Source organism: Hyla sarda, chromosome 1, assembly GCF_029499605.1.
Source record: "Hyla sarda isolate aHylSar1 chromosome 1, aHylSar1.hap1, whole genome shotgun sequence".
Classification (NCBI taxonomy): Eukaryota; Metazoa; Chordata; class Amphibia; order Anura; family Hylidae; genus Hyla; species Hyla sarda.
The window spans coordinates 494,795,314-494,814,255 of record NC_079189.1 but is presented as its reverse complement, the minus strand read 5'-3'; the positions used below and the strand labels follow the sequence as shown (position 1 = coordinate 494,814,255).

Below are 18,942 nucleotides of genomic sequence, written 5' to 3'. Positions count from 1 at the left end.
AAAGGAGAGAAATCCCCCCAAAATTTGTAAACCAATTTCTCTTGACTAAGGAAATACCGTATTTATCGGGGTATACCACGCACCGGCCTATAACACGCACCCTCATTTTACCAAGGAAATTTGGGTAAAAAAAGTTTTTTTACCCAAATATCCTTGGTAAAATGAGGGTGGGTGTGTGTGCATGCGTATACCCCGATACACCCCCAGGAAAGGCAGGGGGAGAGAGGCCGTCGCTGCCGGCTTCTGTCCCCCTGCCTTTCCTGGGGTCTAGAGCCCTGCTGCCGCCGCTTCTCTCCCCCTGGCTAACTGCGCCGCTGCCCGTTCTCTTCCCCTGACTATCGGTGCCGGCACTCCATTGCCGGCGCCGATAGCCAGGGGGAGAGAAGTGGCACCGGCAATGGGGCAGCGGCGCCGATAGCCAGGGGGAGAGAACGGGCAGCGGCACCCATTGCCGGCGCCGCTGCCCCGTTGCCTCCCCCATCCCCGGTTGTATAATTACCTGTTGCCGGGGTCGGGTCCGCGCTGCTTCAGGCCTCCGGTGTGCGTCCCATGCGTCGTTGCTATGCACTGCATGGCGCGGTGCAATGAAGAGTGACGTCACTGCGTCTCGCAGTGCATAGCAACGACGCAGGGGACACACACCGGAGGCCTGAAGCAGCGCGGACCCGACCCCGGCAACAGGTAATTATTACAACCGGGGATGGGGGAGGCTACGGGGCAGCGTCGCCGGCAATGGGTGCCACTGCCCCTTCTCTCCCCCTGTCTGTCGGCGCCACTGCCCCATTGCCGGCGCTGCTTCTCTCCCCCTGGCTATCGGCGCCGGCAATGGGGCAGCGGCACCAATAGCCAGGGGGAGAGAACGGACAGCGGCACCGATAGCCAGGGGGAGAGAAGGGCCGGCAGCAGGGCTCTAGACCCAAGGACAGGCAGGGGCAGAGAAGCCGGCAGCGACTGCAGTTCACTGCACCTGCAAAGCCTGAGGGCATCATATGTGAGAGGCGCATGATGAGGGCATCATATGTGAGGGGCGCATGCGGCCCAGGCTCACCCAGCCTCTAACTCTAGTGGCCCCCAGATAATTTGAGTTTGAGAATGCTGCCCTTTATATATGTTTAAAGGTGATTGGGCAAGGCACCAAATAATGGTGCACTGGCCCTTTAAATTTAAGAGAGCCGGCGCGCGCCCTAGAGAACGGGGCCGCGCGCTCCGGGAGGACACAGCACGCAGGGAGAGATGAGTGGAACGGGATGCGACCCGCGGGCGGACTTGTGCCGCCATGCGGAACGCATCCCCGCCGGCAGCACTGAAGCAGCGCTCCTGGTCAGAGGGACAGACCGGGGCACTGCAGGGAGGCACACGCCGTGAGCTCTCCGGGATGGATGCGGGACCTGGAGCGCTCGGCGTTACAGGGGCATTATATCTATGGGGCGTATGATGGGGGCATTATATGTGAGGGGCGTATGATGGGGACATTATATGTGAGGGGTGCATGATGAGGGCATTATATGTGAGGGGTGCATGATGGGGGCATTAGATGTGAGGGACGCATGATGGGGGCATTATATGTGAGGGGTGCATGATGGAGGCATTATATATGAGGGGCGTATGATGAGGGCATTATATGTATGGGACGCATGATGGGGGAATTATATGTATGGGGCGCATGATGGGGGCATTATATGTGAGGGGCGTATGATGGGGACATTATATGTGAGGGGCACATGATGAGGGCATTATATGTGAGGGGTGCATGATGGGGGCATTATATGTGAGGGGCATATGATGGGGGCATTATATGTGAGGGGTGCATGATGGGGGCATTATATGTGAGGGGCGCATGATGGGGGAATTATATGTGAGGGGCGCATGAAGGGGGCATTATATGAATGGGGCGCATGATGGGGGCATTATATGTGAGGGGCGTATGATGGGGGCATTATATGTGAGGGGTGCATGATGAGGGCATTATATATGAGGGGCATATGATGAGGGCATTATATGTATGGGGCGCATGATGGGACATTATATATATGGGGCGCATGATGGGGGCATTATATGTGAGGGGCATATGATAGGGACATTATATGTGAGGGGCACATGATGAGGGCATTATATGTGAGGGGTGCATGATGGGGGCATTATATGTGAGGGGCATATGATGGGGACATTATATGTGAGGGGCACATGATGAGGGCATTATATGTGAGGGGTGCATGATGGGGGCATTATATGTGAGGGGCGCATGATGGGGGCATTCTATGTGAGGAGCGCATGATGGGGGCATTATATGTGAGGGGTGCATGATGAGGGCATTATATATGAGGGGCATATGATGAGGGCATTATATGTATGGGGCGCATTATGGGACATTATATGTATGGGGCGCATGATGGGGGCATTATATGTGAGGGGCATATGATGGGGACATTATATGTGAGGGGCACATGATGAGGGCATTATATGTGAGGGGTGCATGATGGGGGCATTATATGTGAGGGGGATATGATGGGGACATTATATGTGAGGGGCACATGATGAGGGCATTATATGTGAGGGGTGCATGATGGGGGCATTATATGTGAGGGGCATATGATGGGAGCATTATATGTGAGGGGTGCATGATGGGGGCATTATATGTGAGGGGTGCATGATGGGGGAATTATATGTGAGGGGCGCATGATGGGGGCATTATATCGGAGGGGCACATGATGAGGGTATTATATGTGAGGGGCGCATGATGGGGGCATTATATGTGAGGGGCGCATGATGGGGGCATTATATGTGAGGGGCGCATGATGGGGGCATTATATGTGAGGGGTGCATGATGGGGGCATTATATGTGAGGGGTGCATGATAAGGGCATTATATGTGAGGGGTGCATGATGGGGGCATTATATGTATGGGGCGCATGATGGGGGCATTATATGTGAGGGGCGCATGATGGGGGCATTATATGTGAGGAGCATATGATGAGGGCATTATATGTGAGGGGCGCATGATGAGGGCATCATATGTGAGGGGCGCATGATGAGGGCATCAGATGTGAGGGGCGCATGTGGCCCAGGCTCACCCAGCCTCTAACTCCAGTGGCCCCCAGATAATTTGAGTTTGAGAATGCTGCCCTACAGTTTGAGAAGCACTCCTGTAGACAGATCATTGCATAGTAATGTTTAGGCTTATTTACCCTGCATTAAAGTAGTTGCTCATGACTAGGGGATATTATAGCTGCTAAGACCCCCACCAGATCATCTATCATTTAACACCTTTAACTTAATTTTAGCTTATTCCCTCCCATAAATGACATAAGGCATGTGTTGGTTAAACAAAGGCCACAGCAGCCCATTTATTAAATAACATAAATAATCAATTACAACATTGTAAACCGATGTATGAACGTCATACATAACAATATAACCTGTCCTAACATTAGGATGTCTATTAGCGCAGGAGAAGAACCTGAGGGGCACCGTTACCAGACCACAGGTGATGGGATCTTCACTTGCTCCTAGCCGTAGCTCACCTGCACAGGAGCACCATTTTGTGAAGCCCACCAACCTGAATTCCACCTTCTGGCTGGGAACCGCTCCCAGCCCACCTCCACACCATCCAACATACCATGCCCATCCACTGGTGCCTCCCCAGATTCCTCTCCTGACCCCGCCACTGTGACAAAATTAAGGGCGGGCGGGCGGGACACTTCTTCAGCCACGCAGATTGTGACCCCCGTACCAATGCCCTCTCCTATATACCCTCCTTAACTCCTCCCTACTCCCTCACTAAAAGCCCGTGCTTCCCTAGCTCCCTCCTCTAAACTCCTCACATTTAACCCCTACCTTCCCGCATAATACCCCTGTCATGGGGCCCCTCCGTTCCCATTCTGTCCCCTCCAGGGCTTTCTTGACTAGGGGATATTATAGCTGCTAAGACCCCCACCAGATCATCTATCATTTAACACCTTTAACTTAATTTTAGCTTATTCCCTCCCATAAATGACATAAGGCATGTGTTGGTTAAACAAAGGCCACAGCAGCCCATTTATTAAATAACATAAATAATCAATTACAACATTGTAAACCGATGTATGAACGTCATACATAACAATATAACCTGTCCTAACATTAGGATGTCTATTAGCGCAGGAGAAGAACCTGAGGGGCACCGTTACCAGACCACAGGTGATGGGATCTTCACTTGCTCCTAGCCGTAGCTCACCTGCACAGGAGCACCATTTTGTGAAGCCCACCAACCTGAATTCCACCTTCTGGCTGGGAACCGCTCCCAGCCCACCTCCACACCATCCAACATACCATGCCCATCCACTGGTGCCTCCCCAGATTCCTCTCCTGACCCCGCCACAACGGGGACAAGTGACCCCTTACTTGTCCCCGTTCCTCCACAGCCTCAATGCCCTCTCCACCGTCTCCTTCAACTCAAGAAGCCACAAATCCATACCCATCCCATTAAGATGAATACCATCCGAGGCCACAAAATCCGCACCCCCTTCCTCCAAATCCCGGTGTCGCGCCACCAAACCACCATTCCTGGCCACGAACTTACTCACCGCCTTATTCACCTTAATCCTCGCCTTATTGATTGCTACCACCGACCGAGCCTGCCTCCATTTCTGCCTGGCAACCATCTCGGACCACACCAGGACCAAATCCGGGAAAGAGGACCACAAACGCAACAGGTCCAGTTTAATGTCCCTGATCAAATCCCGAGACCTGCGCACACCCAAATCATTCCCACCTAAATGGACCACCAATATATCTGGGGACCGGTCCAGCTGAACAAAGAACTGGACCCTGGACAACAGTTCTGACCACCTCATGCCCCCCTTTCCCAACCAGCGAACCTGGGCCACCGAACCGTCCAATCCCAACTGTCTGCCCGCCGGCCGAACCCCTGCCCTCACTGCCCCTCGCGTCACATACGAATGGCCGACAATCCAGACAAGCCCAGCCGCTCCACCTGAAACGACAAAAGAAAAGAATACAGTACAACCCACAGGCGCAAACACACGCACATCACAACAAATGAGGACGAACGTACAGCCTATACCTCTCAGATTCCCACCTCCCAATCTGCTTAACCATTTCCGGTCCCAGGCCCCACCGAGACGCCTCGGTCGCCGCACCTATCCGGAAGGAATGAGAACTGTAGTCCTCTGCCACGAATCCCGCCGCGCGCAAACACTTACGGAAAACCCCTACCAACTGAAAACGAGACAGAAAACCCCCGTCAGCATGGACCAGCAACGGACCCACAATCCCCACCCGCAAAGCCAAAAACGCGGAGTAACAAGCCACCGGGCACATCTCCGAACTCCCCAGGCGCGCCAAACGCACCACCGCCCCCCGACCCAACTGATCCGTCTTTGACCGCCGAACACGGCACTGCAAAACCCCCTCCACCAAAACCACATCCGAAAAAAGAAGCCCCCCGGCCCGACAACGACTAGGAGACACCAACTCCGATATACGAAAAGCCCCAAAAAACGCCAACGCAAAAGCCAAACGGAACAAACATAGCTCATATACCGAAAAACACACCCCAGCCAATAAAGAACCCAAGCGCAACAACAACGAAAATGTCACCGGTTTGCGCAAATCCCTAGAACTAGCCCCCTTACGAAACCCCCGCACCGCCTGCCGCACCAAAAAAGACTTCGTCCCATCCGGCACTCCCCGGACCTTGAACCAAAAGGCCAGAGCCGCCATCCGGCGACCCAGACCCGACGGGGACACCCGCTCACAAAAAGCCCTGCCCACATAAAATAAAAGAGCCGCCTCCCATTCCGAAGGGGCGCCCGTAATGGAAAGCTGCCGAAGCAATAACTCCCAATCTGCCCACCACCGACTATAAGACTCCCACGTTGACCTGGTCACGGACCGTCCCACAAGGCCCATCGCCACAGCTAAACCAGCCTCCACAGCCACTCCGGACAAGGGATCCCCTGCTCCTCGGCCTCCGGTGCCAACTCCCGAAATCGGTCCCACTGCAAACGAGAGAGAGCATCAGCGACTGAGTTAACCACCCCCGGCACATGCAAAGCGACAACATGCGAATTAAGCTCCAAACCCCGCAGCACCAGGTGACGCAGTAGCGTAACAACCGGCGGAGAATTCGCCGTCTGATTATTGATAGCCTGTACCACCCCCATGTTATCGCAATGAAAGCAGACCCTCCTATTGCGAAACAAGTCCCCCCACACCTCCAGCGCCACCACAATCGGAAACAATTCAAGCAAAGCCAAGTTCCGCGTCAAACCCGCCACCCGCCAGACCTCTGGCCACTGACCCACACACCATTGACCCTGCAAATAGGCCCCAAAACCACAACCGCCTGCCGCGTCGGTAAACAACTCCAAATCCCAATTAGAAACCGGGCAACCCATCACCACTGACCGACCGTTGTACCTGCCCAAAAAATCCTGCCAAACCCGCAAGTCCGCCCTCAAGTCTGCCGACAACCTGACATAGTGGGTAGGCCGCGAAACCCCCGCGGTAGCCGCCGCAAGCCGCCGGCAAAAAACCCTCCCCATAGGCATGATCCTGCAGGCGAAATTGAGACGACCCAGTAGTGACTGGACCTCCCGCAATTGCAATTTCTTAACCCTGCATGCCCTATTGACCTCCTCTTTCAGCTCACTCAGCTTCTCATCCGGCAACCGACACTCCATCGCCACGGTATCAATAACGATCCCCAGAAACTTAACCGCCGTAGACGGGCCCTCCGTCTTGCCCGGCGCCAACGGGACGCCAAACCACGTTGCGACCCGCTCCATCTCCTGCAACAGCACCGCACAAACCCGAGACCCGGCCGGTCCCAAAAAAAGAAAGTCATCCAAGTAGTGCAACACCGAGTCCAACTGGGACTCCCGCCGCACCACCCATTCTAAAAACGAACTAAACTTTTCAAAAAATGCACACGAGATAGAACAACCCATGGGCAAACAAAGGTCAACGAAAAAACTATCACCTAAGCAACAACCCAACAAGTAAAAACTGTCAGGATGAACAGGCAGCAGGCGAAAAGCTGCCTCTATGTCAGTTTTCGCCAATAAAGCCCCCTGCCCAAAACGCCGCACCCACACCAACGCAGCGTCGAAAGAAGTGTACGACACCGCACACAAATCCGGGTCAATGCCGTCATTCACCGATCCCCCTTCAGGGTGGGAGAGATGGTGAATGAGGCGAAACTTGCCAGGCTCTTTTTTGGGCACTAGGCCCAAAGGCGACACCCGCAATCCCTCAATAGGAGAGCCAGCAAAAGGACCAGCCATCCTCCCCAGCTCCACCTCGCGCAAAAGCTTTTCTTCCACCAGCTCCGGACGGGCCCGTGCCGAAACCAAATTCCGCACCTGCCCCCCCGAACCCGCCGACCCGGAAAAGGGGATCCGAAAACCCTCCGCAAAACCCAAGCGCAACAGCTCCGCCGCCTCCCTATTTGGGTAAAGCGCGAGGAAAGGCAACATCCTTTCCACCCGCACCGGCGTCACCCCTCTTCTGGTCAGCCTCTCCCGGCTTACCCTTCCCCCGCCGGAAACAGCGTGACAAACCGTGTCCCCCACCCCCGCAACCGGAACATTCGTGCTTGAACCGGCAATCCGCCCCGAACTTGCAGCTCCCTTCGTTGAACTGCCTTGCATCCGCAAGTCGAACCCCTCCCCCCGAGCCCGACGCCGCCACCACCGGGGCCCCTACCGACGAGCCCGACCCAGTCCCCCCAACCGGTCCTGACACCCCAGCACCCCCCCCAGCCTGCTGCACCCCCCCAGCCCCCCAAACAGGTACCGGAGACACCTGGGACCCCCCCGCCCCCAGACCACTCCCCCGCAGTAAAGCATGCAAGCCATTAAAAAACAATTGTAAATCGCCCACCCCCCCCCCCCCCCCAAAAACCCCCAGACTGGAGACAGTGGTAGACTCACCCGACCTCACCGGCTCGGAACCAGCGGCCGTAACTCCAGAAGAAGGGCGACTCCGGACATCACGGGTGACAGACACATCTTCCAAGGAAAGGACCGGGGGGACCCCGTCCGACGACTCCGCAGCAGCAGAATTCGCCCCACCAGCGGCTTGGACGGACAGTGGCGGCGACCGAACCCCGCTGACGCCAACACCTGCTACAACCCCGGAGGGGAGCAGGGGACAAGACAGCGGGTCCAGGGTCTCAGTAGATTCTCCAGCCAGCAGCAGCAGATCATCCTCACTGACCTCACTGAGAGCAGCCTCGATCTCGTCTCCTCCCAGAAGCACCACCCCCCTGCCAGCAGCAGCAGCAGGGGACACCGCAGAACCAGCCCTCCTGCTCCCCCTGGAAGAGGAAGCAGAGGGCGCAACATGAATCACGGCCCGGGTAGCAACCAGGCCTGCAGGAGACTGCCCCCCCCGACTGAGGGGCAGAGGAAACAGCAGCTCCGGATCTCCGCCGGGCCCGCCCTCCAGAGCGGGCCGCACCACGCGCCGGTCCCTCACCGAAGCCCAGGGGCGCGCCGACAGCACGCCCCGCACCGCTCCTCACAACAGGCCGACCGAGGGGTGCCTGACCGGACCGCCCCCCGCCCGACGCTCCGGACCCACGGCAGGAAGCGGCCGGAGAAGGACTCACCCGTCGGCGCCTGGGAATAGGGGAAGCTGCAGGTGACAGGCGCTCTGGCGGGCGAGAGCGCCGACCGCTAGAACGGGGCCCGGACTCCCCCGCCGAAAGCACCGGAGAGGCGGTGAGGGATGGGAGCGCGTCCTCCAGCCACTGGGAGCCGCACCGGAGGACCTCATCCCGCACGCGCCGCAGAATCGCCTCCATGTCTGCCATGGCACAGGTAGGGACACTTCTTCAGCCACGCAGATTGTGACCCCCGTACCAATGCCCTCTCCTATATACCCTCCTTAACTCCTCCCTACTCCCTCACTAAAAGCCCGCGCTTCCCTAGCTCCCTCCTCTAAACTCCTCACATTTAACCCCTACCTTCCCGCATAATACCCCTGTCATGGGGCCCCTCCGTTCCCATTCTGTCCCCTCCAGGGCTTTCTGGATGAGGAAACATGGATGCTTTGAGCTGCGATACCAGATGTAGACCATGTACATGTGTGAAACAGATTATGGAAGAATGCGGCTATATGGACAACATCTTTAATACTACAGCTGGATAAACTAAGTTAAATCTATCACAGCCCCCAATCCTATGAGCAGGTTCTCTCCTAGACAATTAGACTACATGTAGGAGCATCATTGTTGGCCGCATACCTCTGGTTTCACGATGTGCAGCAGATAGCGATGTGATCAAACAAAAAATCCAATCAGCGTATGATCAGCATATGGCTGCTCTCCAGCCCTTTCACACTAGCAAATTATCAGGAATGGGTGTTCCTAGGAATGCTCATTTGCCTGACAGTTGTCCTGTTATTAGAGGTTTTATACTATGGTTAAAGGACATCAACATTTTATGTCAGAGCTACCTGCTACCACAAACACAAACAACGGGGAAGACAGAATACAATAAGGACATTAGGGGAGATTTATCAAAACCTGTGTAGAGGAAAAGTTGACCAGTTGTCCATAGCAACCAATCAGATCGCTTCTTTCATTTTTTTTAAGGGGCCCTTTTAAAAATGAAAGAAGCTATCTGACTGGTTACTATGGTCAACTGGTCAACTTTTCTTCTCAAGGTTTTGATAAATCTCCCCAATTATCTCTACACAGACACATAGAAAGAGGTGGAACATATAGACAACTGGGGGAACCACTCACATAATAAAGGGTCAATTTAAACTGGTAGTGGGAGTTGGGAAGGGGGATTAGCCTAACCTGTTCCATAAATCCAGTAGTCTAATAAAGTAGTCCCACTAAATGCAGGGTTAAGGTTAAAACATTTCTTGTTTATTAACACAAAATTACTTTTTAGCATTTATATCTATTGCAGATCATTTACATGTATTTTTTACTTCATGTTTTTAATTGAATCACACTTTCTAACACCATTATTTTTTGTATAGGGATTGTTATCAGTGCTCATAGATGTAGTGCACATAATCCCCAAGGGAACAGCTAGCTGTCTTTAAAAGGAAATTATACACACACATTAAAGGGGTACTCCGTACTCCAAAGGATAGGGGATAAGTCACCTGCTCGCGGGGGTCCCGCTGCTGGGGACCCCCATGATCTTGCACGCAGCACCCCGTTAGAATCAGTCCCCGTGGTACGTTCGCTCCGGGTCTGATTACTGGCGATCACGGAGGCCGGAGCATAGTGACGTCACGGCCCCACCCCCATGTGACATCACGCTCCGCCCCCTCAATGCAAGCCTATGGATAGGGGATAAGATGTCTTAGTGCCGGAGTAATCCTTTAAAAGCACTAACACTATACCACACTGTGGGCTTATCAGTAAGAAGCAGGGTGGAGAGCAGCTGCCAAGACCCCCCTCCATGACTAGTTACCTGGATTACATTTCTTACATGCAATGCCCTAGCTTGTCAGAGTAATTCATAGTGTCCTGGCATTGCACTGCCTGCACCAGTAGTAATATAAGCCAAATTGTCTTCCATTTGGCCAGTAGATACTCATTGTCTTCCATTTGGCCAGTAGTCACTCATTGTCCTCTACATATCACTGTGAGTAAACATAGCTTATATTATTTCCAAACTATTATTAATAAACTGTATTAACACCTATTATAATAATAACAACTGTATTAATACATAGATACTTCTATAACTTTTCTATAACTTCTATTCCATCCAAAGTATTGTTACCCTTTGTTGTTATTAACCTCGTTGTGTTTCGCTAAACATCTCTGTCTAGTAAACAATTGCTCTTTTTGTGCTATTTTGCTGTGAGTTGACTTTAGATGTAAGGTAAAGCCATAAAACGCAGTGAATTCTGGAGGGTATAGAGATATAACAGAGGAAGAGCATAGTGCATCAAAGCAATAGAAACATTCATGTCAGTCCTACAGAGAGGAGAATGTTAGGAGCGGCAATCAAAAGATTTCTGAACCTCTGCTTTAAATAACATAGTAATAAAAACTCACATAAAACAGCCCAGTGGAAGGCAGATGTTGACTGTTATGTTGTAAATTAGCGTAAAAAACATTTTCAATGCCTAACATGTTATCTTTATGTCGGAGTGAATTTTGCTTTTGCATGGTACTGTATGTTACTATTTTAATTATATTGAACTTGAGATTGTTCTGAGGCTATTATGTTTTACCATTAGGGTGTAAATAGATATTGTTTCCTATTAGCTGTATTCTGTTCTATGGCTTTGTAAGATGCTGCACTTTTCTTCTATGTTCTCTATATAATCTCTGTTCTATAATTGCTTGGAACCTTGTAATTGTGCAAAGATGTTTTCAATGATTAAAGAAGGATACTGCTAGGGAGACATCGTGTCCCTTACTATATCCTTTCTGGCTCAATGTGAGAGGGGGCTATTGAAAAAAATAATCAGGTACATACTAAGATATTATGATTCCAGTGCTGTGGAGCATCAGTTATGATAGCAAAACCAGTATGACCTGCCAGTGCCTACAGACTATGGCTGGGTTTACCCATAGTGGGGCAGATTTATCAAAACCTGTGTAGAGGAAAGTTAACCAGTTGCCCATACCAACCCATCAGAGGCCTTTTCAAAAATTAAAGAAGCAATCTGATTGGTAGCTATGGGCAACTGGTCAACTTTTCTTCTTCACAGGGATTGATAAATCTCCCCCAGTCTTTCTGGTCAGTAGTTTTAGCAAGAAAGGTGCACATTTTTCCATTCTACTGTAGTATTTCCCCTTGCCAGTTCCACTTCTAGTTTTTGCTAAAAAATACGGACCAATCTGTGAACTCAACGTGGCTGCAAATATGCAAATAAGAGCATAGATAACTACATGCACTGCCCACAAAGCAGCACTTGTTAATATGCTTCTAAACCTGACTATAGATTGGGGATTTCAGATGGCCATTTTGGAAATAACTTTGTCATTCGGGGGTTGGTATAAGTCTTTTGGACCAGATCATAAGTAAAAATTCTCAAATTACTCTCTGTTCAATTTTAGAGCTCATTCATTTTACGATATGTTTATAGAGGTCAGCTCTACAATCCTATTATACAGAACTCTAAATCCATTCCCCTCTTAAACATAAGTAGCAATAAAATAATTAATTATGGTTTTATAGTTTAGTTTAATGTTTAAAGGCGTATTCCCAGAGCTGTTTAAATGGAGCAACAAGTAACCTTTTGACCCAATCAAACTCTATTGGAATGACCTAAACAGCCAATGTAGGGCCTTTAGCGATAGTGCTGGCTCCATTGGTCAGACATCAACAATCTAACATGTGTCGCCTATGTATGTAATAAACTCCAAAGATCTACCTGTGGTCTGTGGTCTTTGAAGCTTTCGTTCTGCTTCTGATGTAAACTGTCTGCTCTGTTGCTTCATTAAAGGGGTACCCCGGTGGAAAAAAAATTTCTTTTTTAATCTACTGGCGCCAGAAAGTTAAACATATTTGTAAATTACTTCTATTAAAAAATCTTAATCCTTCCAGTACTTATTGGCTGCTGAATACTACAGAGGAAATTATTTTCTTTTTGGAACACATGACATCATGACCACAGTGCTCTCTGCTGACACCTCTGTCCATTTTAAGAACTGTCCAGAGTAGGAGAAAATCCCCATAGAAAACATATGCTGCTCTGGACAGTTACTAAAATTGACAGAGATGTCAGCAGAGAGCACTGTGGTCATGATGTCAGCAGAGAGCACTGTGTTCAAAAAAGAAAAGTATTTCTTCAGTAGTATTCAGCCGCTAATAAGTACTGGAAGGATTACGTTTTTTTAATATAAATAATTTACAAACCGGTCGTCACGCCCCCTGCCATAGACTTGCATTAAGGGGGCGGGTCGTGATGTCACGAGGGGCGGAGCCATAACATCACACTGCTCCGTCCGCTGTATCGCCCGTCATTACGCACAGAGCGAACTCGCTCTGTGCAGTAATGATAGCGCGGTGCCGCAGCGGTGATCCCAGGGGTCCCCAGCAGCGGGACCCCGGCAATCTGACATCTTATCCCCTATCCTTTGGATAGAGGATAAGATGTCTAGGGGCAGAGTACCCCTTTAAGTATGCAGCAGGAGCAGGCAGTCTGCGATAAAATGTACACAAGACAAGAAGTTGGTCTGATAAAGCAACAGATCAGAAAGTTCAAAAGCAGAAGCAAAAACAAAGCAGACATCAAAAGCAGAAGCAAAGCATAAAATTCCACAGATGGGTAGTAAAATAACTTTATTTACCAATATATATTCATTTATCTTTAACTTTATGGCTCTGCATGGAATTTTGAGCTTTATGTTAGAAGAAAAAGGAGCTCAGATGCCTAATTTGAAAAAGAAATAGGTATCGGAGGGAGGACATTTTTTTTGAGGGAAGAATGATACTGCATAGATTCCTTTCTTATCTATTATTTAATTACTTCATTAATTTATTTCTGCTTTCTTTTATTTATGGAATAAGATTTTGAGCTTCCAGTATCATGAAAAATATTGTGTCTTATTTTTTCTGTGATTTAAAAAAAATGTTTTCCCTATGTTCTCTTAGATAAGAGTTTGGGCACGAAAGGAAGTAATAAAGAATGGATATGCAAACTTTTCTCTGTATATTGTGGGACCAATTCTCTCTTATATGGAGGATTTATTAAATGTCACATATCCTTTACAAAAAACAGGTGAGCTTTGTTTTAGAAATACATTTTTTATATGTAAGTAAAGGATGTCCATTTTATTAAGGAAGTTGGTCTAGTCTATAGCTCCCTTAGCAATGGTTATTTACCATATTGCTAGTATTTTCAATTTCTTTAATATTGCTTTCACCTTTATGTCCTTTGTCATTTCTCTTGTGTTATTTTCAGTCTGTGAGTAAAAAGAAAACATAATGTTACTAGTTCTAACTAAAATCTTGCTGGGAGAGGAACCAGCTACCTATGTATTAACCTTACTTCACCATAACAAGCCATACATGTTGCTTAAAAAGGATATGTCATCCGAAAATGAACTATTGTTTAAATTAAAGAGTACCTGTCATCAAAAAAACTTTTGATATGTTGTTTATTAATGTCTCCCAAACAACTTTCTAATAGCAAAATAATATTTATATGTTTATTTTCACATCTAAAAAATGGCCACTAGGGGTCTCCCTACATATCCCGGCCGCAAGTCTCTCATAGAGTTGAACTTAGGCTGGCCTGACATGGGTCCAAACTCTCATAGTGCAGCCGGGACACTGACAAGCACAACGTAGCTCCCTGCCTTTCAATCAGAAAGGTGGGAGAGAGCGCTGTGCCCGCAGCACAGCTCCCGACATGGCCGGCCAGTTCTTTCTCTCTGTATGGCACGTACAGTGCTAAACAGAGAGGAGAAGAATCAGCAGCTGCCGGCCGTGCTGTGTGGAGAGCCTCTATGCGCGCTCCCGAGAGATTTAGTAGCATAAAAGAAGAAGGGTGGAAGTGAGCTCAGGCAGGCTTCAGATGATGTCACGCCTCCCGGGCCACTCCCCCTTCCTCTCTCACACACGGACAAAGAATGAGCAGCCATGCATTTTTCATTGAACACCGCTTTTAATTTTTACTTTTATTCTTACAAAATTAAACACTTTTGTCAGTTAGCAATTTATTATGGTCCATACCCATACTGTGATCTGTTTTGTCTTTTTAATTTAGATGGATACACAACTGTTTTATTTATGCTTACCTGTACAGATCTAGCTTCATTTAGCTCCAGTTGTGGGGTTGAGCAGTAATGGCTGTTATGTCCATTCTCTTTCAGATTTAGTAGCTATGCCTGACATTGGTGTGGCTGCAATGGAGAACTGGGGATTAATTACTTTCCAGGAAACCTCCTTGATGTATGATCCCAAACAGAAGTTCAGCAATTCGAAGGCTTTGACATGCTTGATAGTTGCTCATGAGATAGGACACCAGGCATGTGGTAAAATGTCCCAAATCTTTATTCATTTCATTATTACTTTTTATGTTTTCAATGTGTTTTGAGTGCTTAAAGGGGTTATCCAGAAAAAACAGAGATAATTTATTTCGAAGACTGCTCACTGTCTGTCTCCAGGTTGGGTGTGGTGCTGCAGCTTAGTTCCATTGAAGTGAATGGAGCCAAGTTTTAATACCACACCCAAAGTGGAGACAAACAGGGAGCGGTCTTTAAAAGAAATTAGGTCTGTTTTTCGATTCCTGGATAACCCCTTTAAAACTAATTTAGAACTAAATAATACATTCTAATCAAATCATTATAATTTAAAACAAAGTCTCAAAACATTTATTTACTGAAACACAATCTCATAAACTTAAAGGGCTATTCTTCATAGTGTGTTGGCATGTTGCTAGGATATAACAAAATTGCCACAGAACCCCACCGCACAGAATATTATGGCATATCTTTTCTCAGTGATGAGAAAATGAGCAAATATTCAGTTGAGATGTTATATCAACATCTGCTGTTTGTGCGTATGCCCTTGTAGTGCTTACTGTAAATCAGATGACCCTTTTAATAAATTAAAGTGCAGATTTTAGCACAGTTTAAATATAGTAATGTTTGCAGATACAGATGTGTTTGATAACAGTAAATGTGATGTGAGCTTTGCAATCCTTTTTGTGGAAAGCTTTTGGATTCTCACCTTCACACTAGTTCTTCTCACTCATGCATAGTCAGAAAAACATTCTATACACGGTGAGATATTTGTGATCACACAGGGGGATGATAAGAACTATCTAATTCTTAGACAGTATAAACTTAGATTAAACAGTCTACAAGTGCGAAAGCATTGGTGATAGGCCTTACAAAAAAAAAAAAAAATACAAGAGAACACAAAATACCTAATACACAAAACCAACGCATTTTGGACAAGACTTATCTGTGCTTGCTCCCGGCCTGTCACTCAGCCTGCAGGAACGCACAGCCACCGGGAGCGAGCGCATGCCGGTGTGGTGAAAACTGTTTCCCTCAAGACAGCTGTGAGGGACTTGTAAATAAATAAAAGGAAAAAAGGATGAGTTCCCTGCTTAATGAAGTCTTCAAATATACAGCAACAGGACACACATATTCTGTTTGGAAGCTTGGAACAATGATAACCCAGCTGTGTCTCAGCATAGATAATCCAGAAAATAGTAGTCCAACTCCCATGAAAAGAAAAATTGGGTTGGTGTTTCATGGGCAGTTTTTATATGTTTTTTGTTATGGTCCACATTATGCAGTTTAAACGTGTTTGGAATAAAAATACTTTTTTTTTGTCGGAACTGGATTCATCTACCATTTTCTTGATTATCTAAGATGTGAGGGACATTTTTCCCATTGCGCTCCTAGCATCACTGATGCTGTAAGTGCTAGGAGTCCAATGGGAAAAACAGCTGATGTCGGGTGTTGCTGAGCTCCCGGGATTGTGCCGCACACGTCAGCCCCCCTCTCTGCCGCTCACATTTCAACCTGCTGCTGCTCAATTCTCTGCCTGCCCGCCGCTTACTTCTCCACCCGCCGCCACTTACTTTTCTGCCCACCGCCACTCACATGTCCCCTAGGGTTAGCAAAACTACAACTCCCACCATGCACTGACAGTGAGGACATGCTGGGCTTTGTAATTATGCTAATGCTAGGGGAGATGTCAGCAACTTCCTGCTCACATCTACCCTATCATTAGCAAAACTACAGCTCCCATCATGCCCTGACAGTGAGGACATGCTGGGAGTTGTAGTTTTGCTAATGCTAGGGGAGATGTGAGCAGGAAGGAATCTGAGGCTTGCACAGTGAGGCCATGCCCCCTCTCATGGGAGGATTTCAAGCAAGTGAGCTACAGAAAAGTGGGGTGCAGTGCAAGAGGCTGGTGACGTCACAGCATGCCCTGCTCGTGACATCATGGCCATACCCCCTCAATGCAAGTCTATGGGAGGGGGGTGATGGACCTCACGCCCCCTCCCATAGACTTGCATTGAGGGGGTGTGACCGTGACGTCACGAGCAGGCGTGACCGTGACGTCACGAGCGGGCGTGACCATGACGTCACAAGCCTCCGCCTCCCGCATTGCCAGTCATCCGGCATGGAGCAAAGTCCGCTCCGTGCACCGGATGTCTGGGGTGCCGAGCCAAGATCGCGGGGATCAGCCAGTCCCCCGCGATCAGACAGGAGCGAAGTCAGGTATGTGTTTGAGTAAAATGGGCAGTATTTTTTTGTAGAAACTAACAAAAAAGATACTTTGTTTTCTGACCTGATATAATGCAAAGAAAACAAATTCCTATTTATTTTTCAAAAACAAATGATTAATGTTTTAATTTAGGAAGAGTTCAGAAATCCATATTTGGTGAAATCACCCTTTTATGCATCTTGCCATTCTCTTCACCAGTCTGTCACATTGCTCTTGGGTGACTTTATGCCACCCCCTGGCACAAAAATTCAAGTAGCTCGTGAGGGTTTTCAATGGGGCTGAAGATTGGGCTGGCCATGACAGGGTCTTGATCTGTCATCCACACATTGATTGACCTGGCTGTGTGAGTTGATGGGAATGTTGTCAGAGCAGAAGAAAGCAGGTGTTCTTCCCTGGATAACCTTGTACTTTGCCTTATTCATGCATCCTTCACCAAGTCAAATCTGCCCCATTCCAGCCTTGCTGAGCCATCCCCAGATCATCACTGATCCACCACCAAATTTCGCAGTGCTGATCAACTTTTCCTCTGCACATGTTTTGATAAATCTCCCCCATTATGTCAGGATTATTTTACGGCGCATAAGTATACCAGGAAAAATGTTGTGTGAACAGAGCCTTAATGTTTTCCAGAGCTGTATTTATCTTTTTTTTTTTTTTTTTTTATATATTTTAACATCTTAACTACAGTGTTTTTTTTCTGCCACCTACAGTTGAAAGTTTAATCAGACTAAAAACATTATACAGAAAGGCATGCACATTCTATGTCAATATTCTAATTTACAGGAGATTTTAAAACAAGTGTGTAGAAATGGAGCTAAATGCAATCTGACTATAGGTAGATGGACGAAGTCCATTTTCACCTTAAGGACGGGAGCATTTTTTGCACATCTGACCACTGTCACTTTAAGCATTAATAACTCTGGGATGCTTTTACTTATGAATTTGATTCTGAGATAGTTTTATTTCATGATACTTTAGCATAGTGGTAATTTTTTGCTGATACTTGCATCCTTTCTTGGTGAAAAATTCCAAAATGTCATGAAAAATTTTAAAATGCTGCATTTTTCTAACTTTGAAGCCCTCTGTTTGTAAGAAAAATGGACATCCCAAATAAAAGATACATTGATTCCCATATACAATATGTCTACTTTATATTTGCATCATAAAGTTGACATGTTTTTACTTTTGGAAGACATCAGAGGGCTTCAAAGTTCAGCAGCAATTTTACAATTCTTCACAAAATATTCAAAATCTGAATTTTTCAGGGAACAGTTCAGTATTGGAGTGGATTTGAAGGGCCTACATATTAAAAAATACCCCACACATGACCCCCATTATAAAAACAGCACCCCTCAAAGTATTCAAAATGACATTCAGTAAGTGTGTTAACCCTTTAGGTGTTTCACAGGAATAGCAGCAAAGTGAAGGAGAAAATTCAAAATCTTCATTTTTTACACTCGCATGTTCTTGTAGACCCAGTTTTTGAATTTTTACAAGGAGTAAAAGGAGAGAAATCTTCCTAAAATTTGTAACCCAATTTCTCTTGAGTAAGGAAATACCTCATATCTGTATATCAAGTGCTCTGTGGGTGCCATACAAGGTTCAGAAGGGAAGGAGCGACAATGGGATTTTGGAGAGTGAGTTTTTCTGAAATGGTTTTTGGGGGGCATGTCACATTTAGGAAGCCTCTATGGTGCCAGAACAGCAAAAAAAAACACATGGCATACTATTTTGGAAACTACACCCCTCATGGAATG

General features: G+C 47.8%; 1 protein-coding gene across 1 annotated transcript in view; it reads left to right on the top strand.

The window, feature by feature from the left end:
* LVRN (laeverin) overlaps positions 1-18,942 on the top strand; it is a 158,100-nt gene that overhangs the window by 58,874 nt on the left and 80,284 nt on the right. Inside the window, exons 4-5 of the mRNA XM_056537403.1 lie at positions 13,586-13,712; positions 14,809-14,963. Of these exons, the coding sequence (XP_056393378.1) occupies positions 13,586-13,712; positions 14,809-14,963 (282 nt within the window). The remainder of the gene's footprint in view (positions 1-13,585; positions 13,713-14,808; positions 14,964-18,942) is intronic.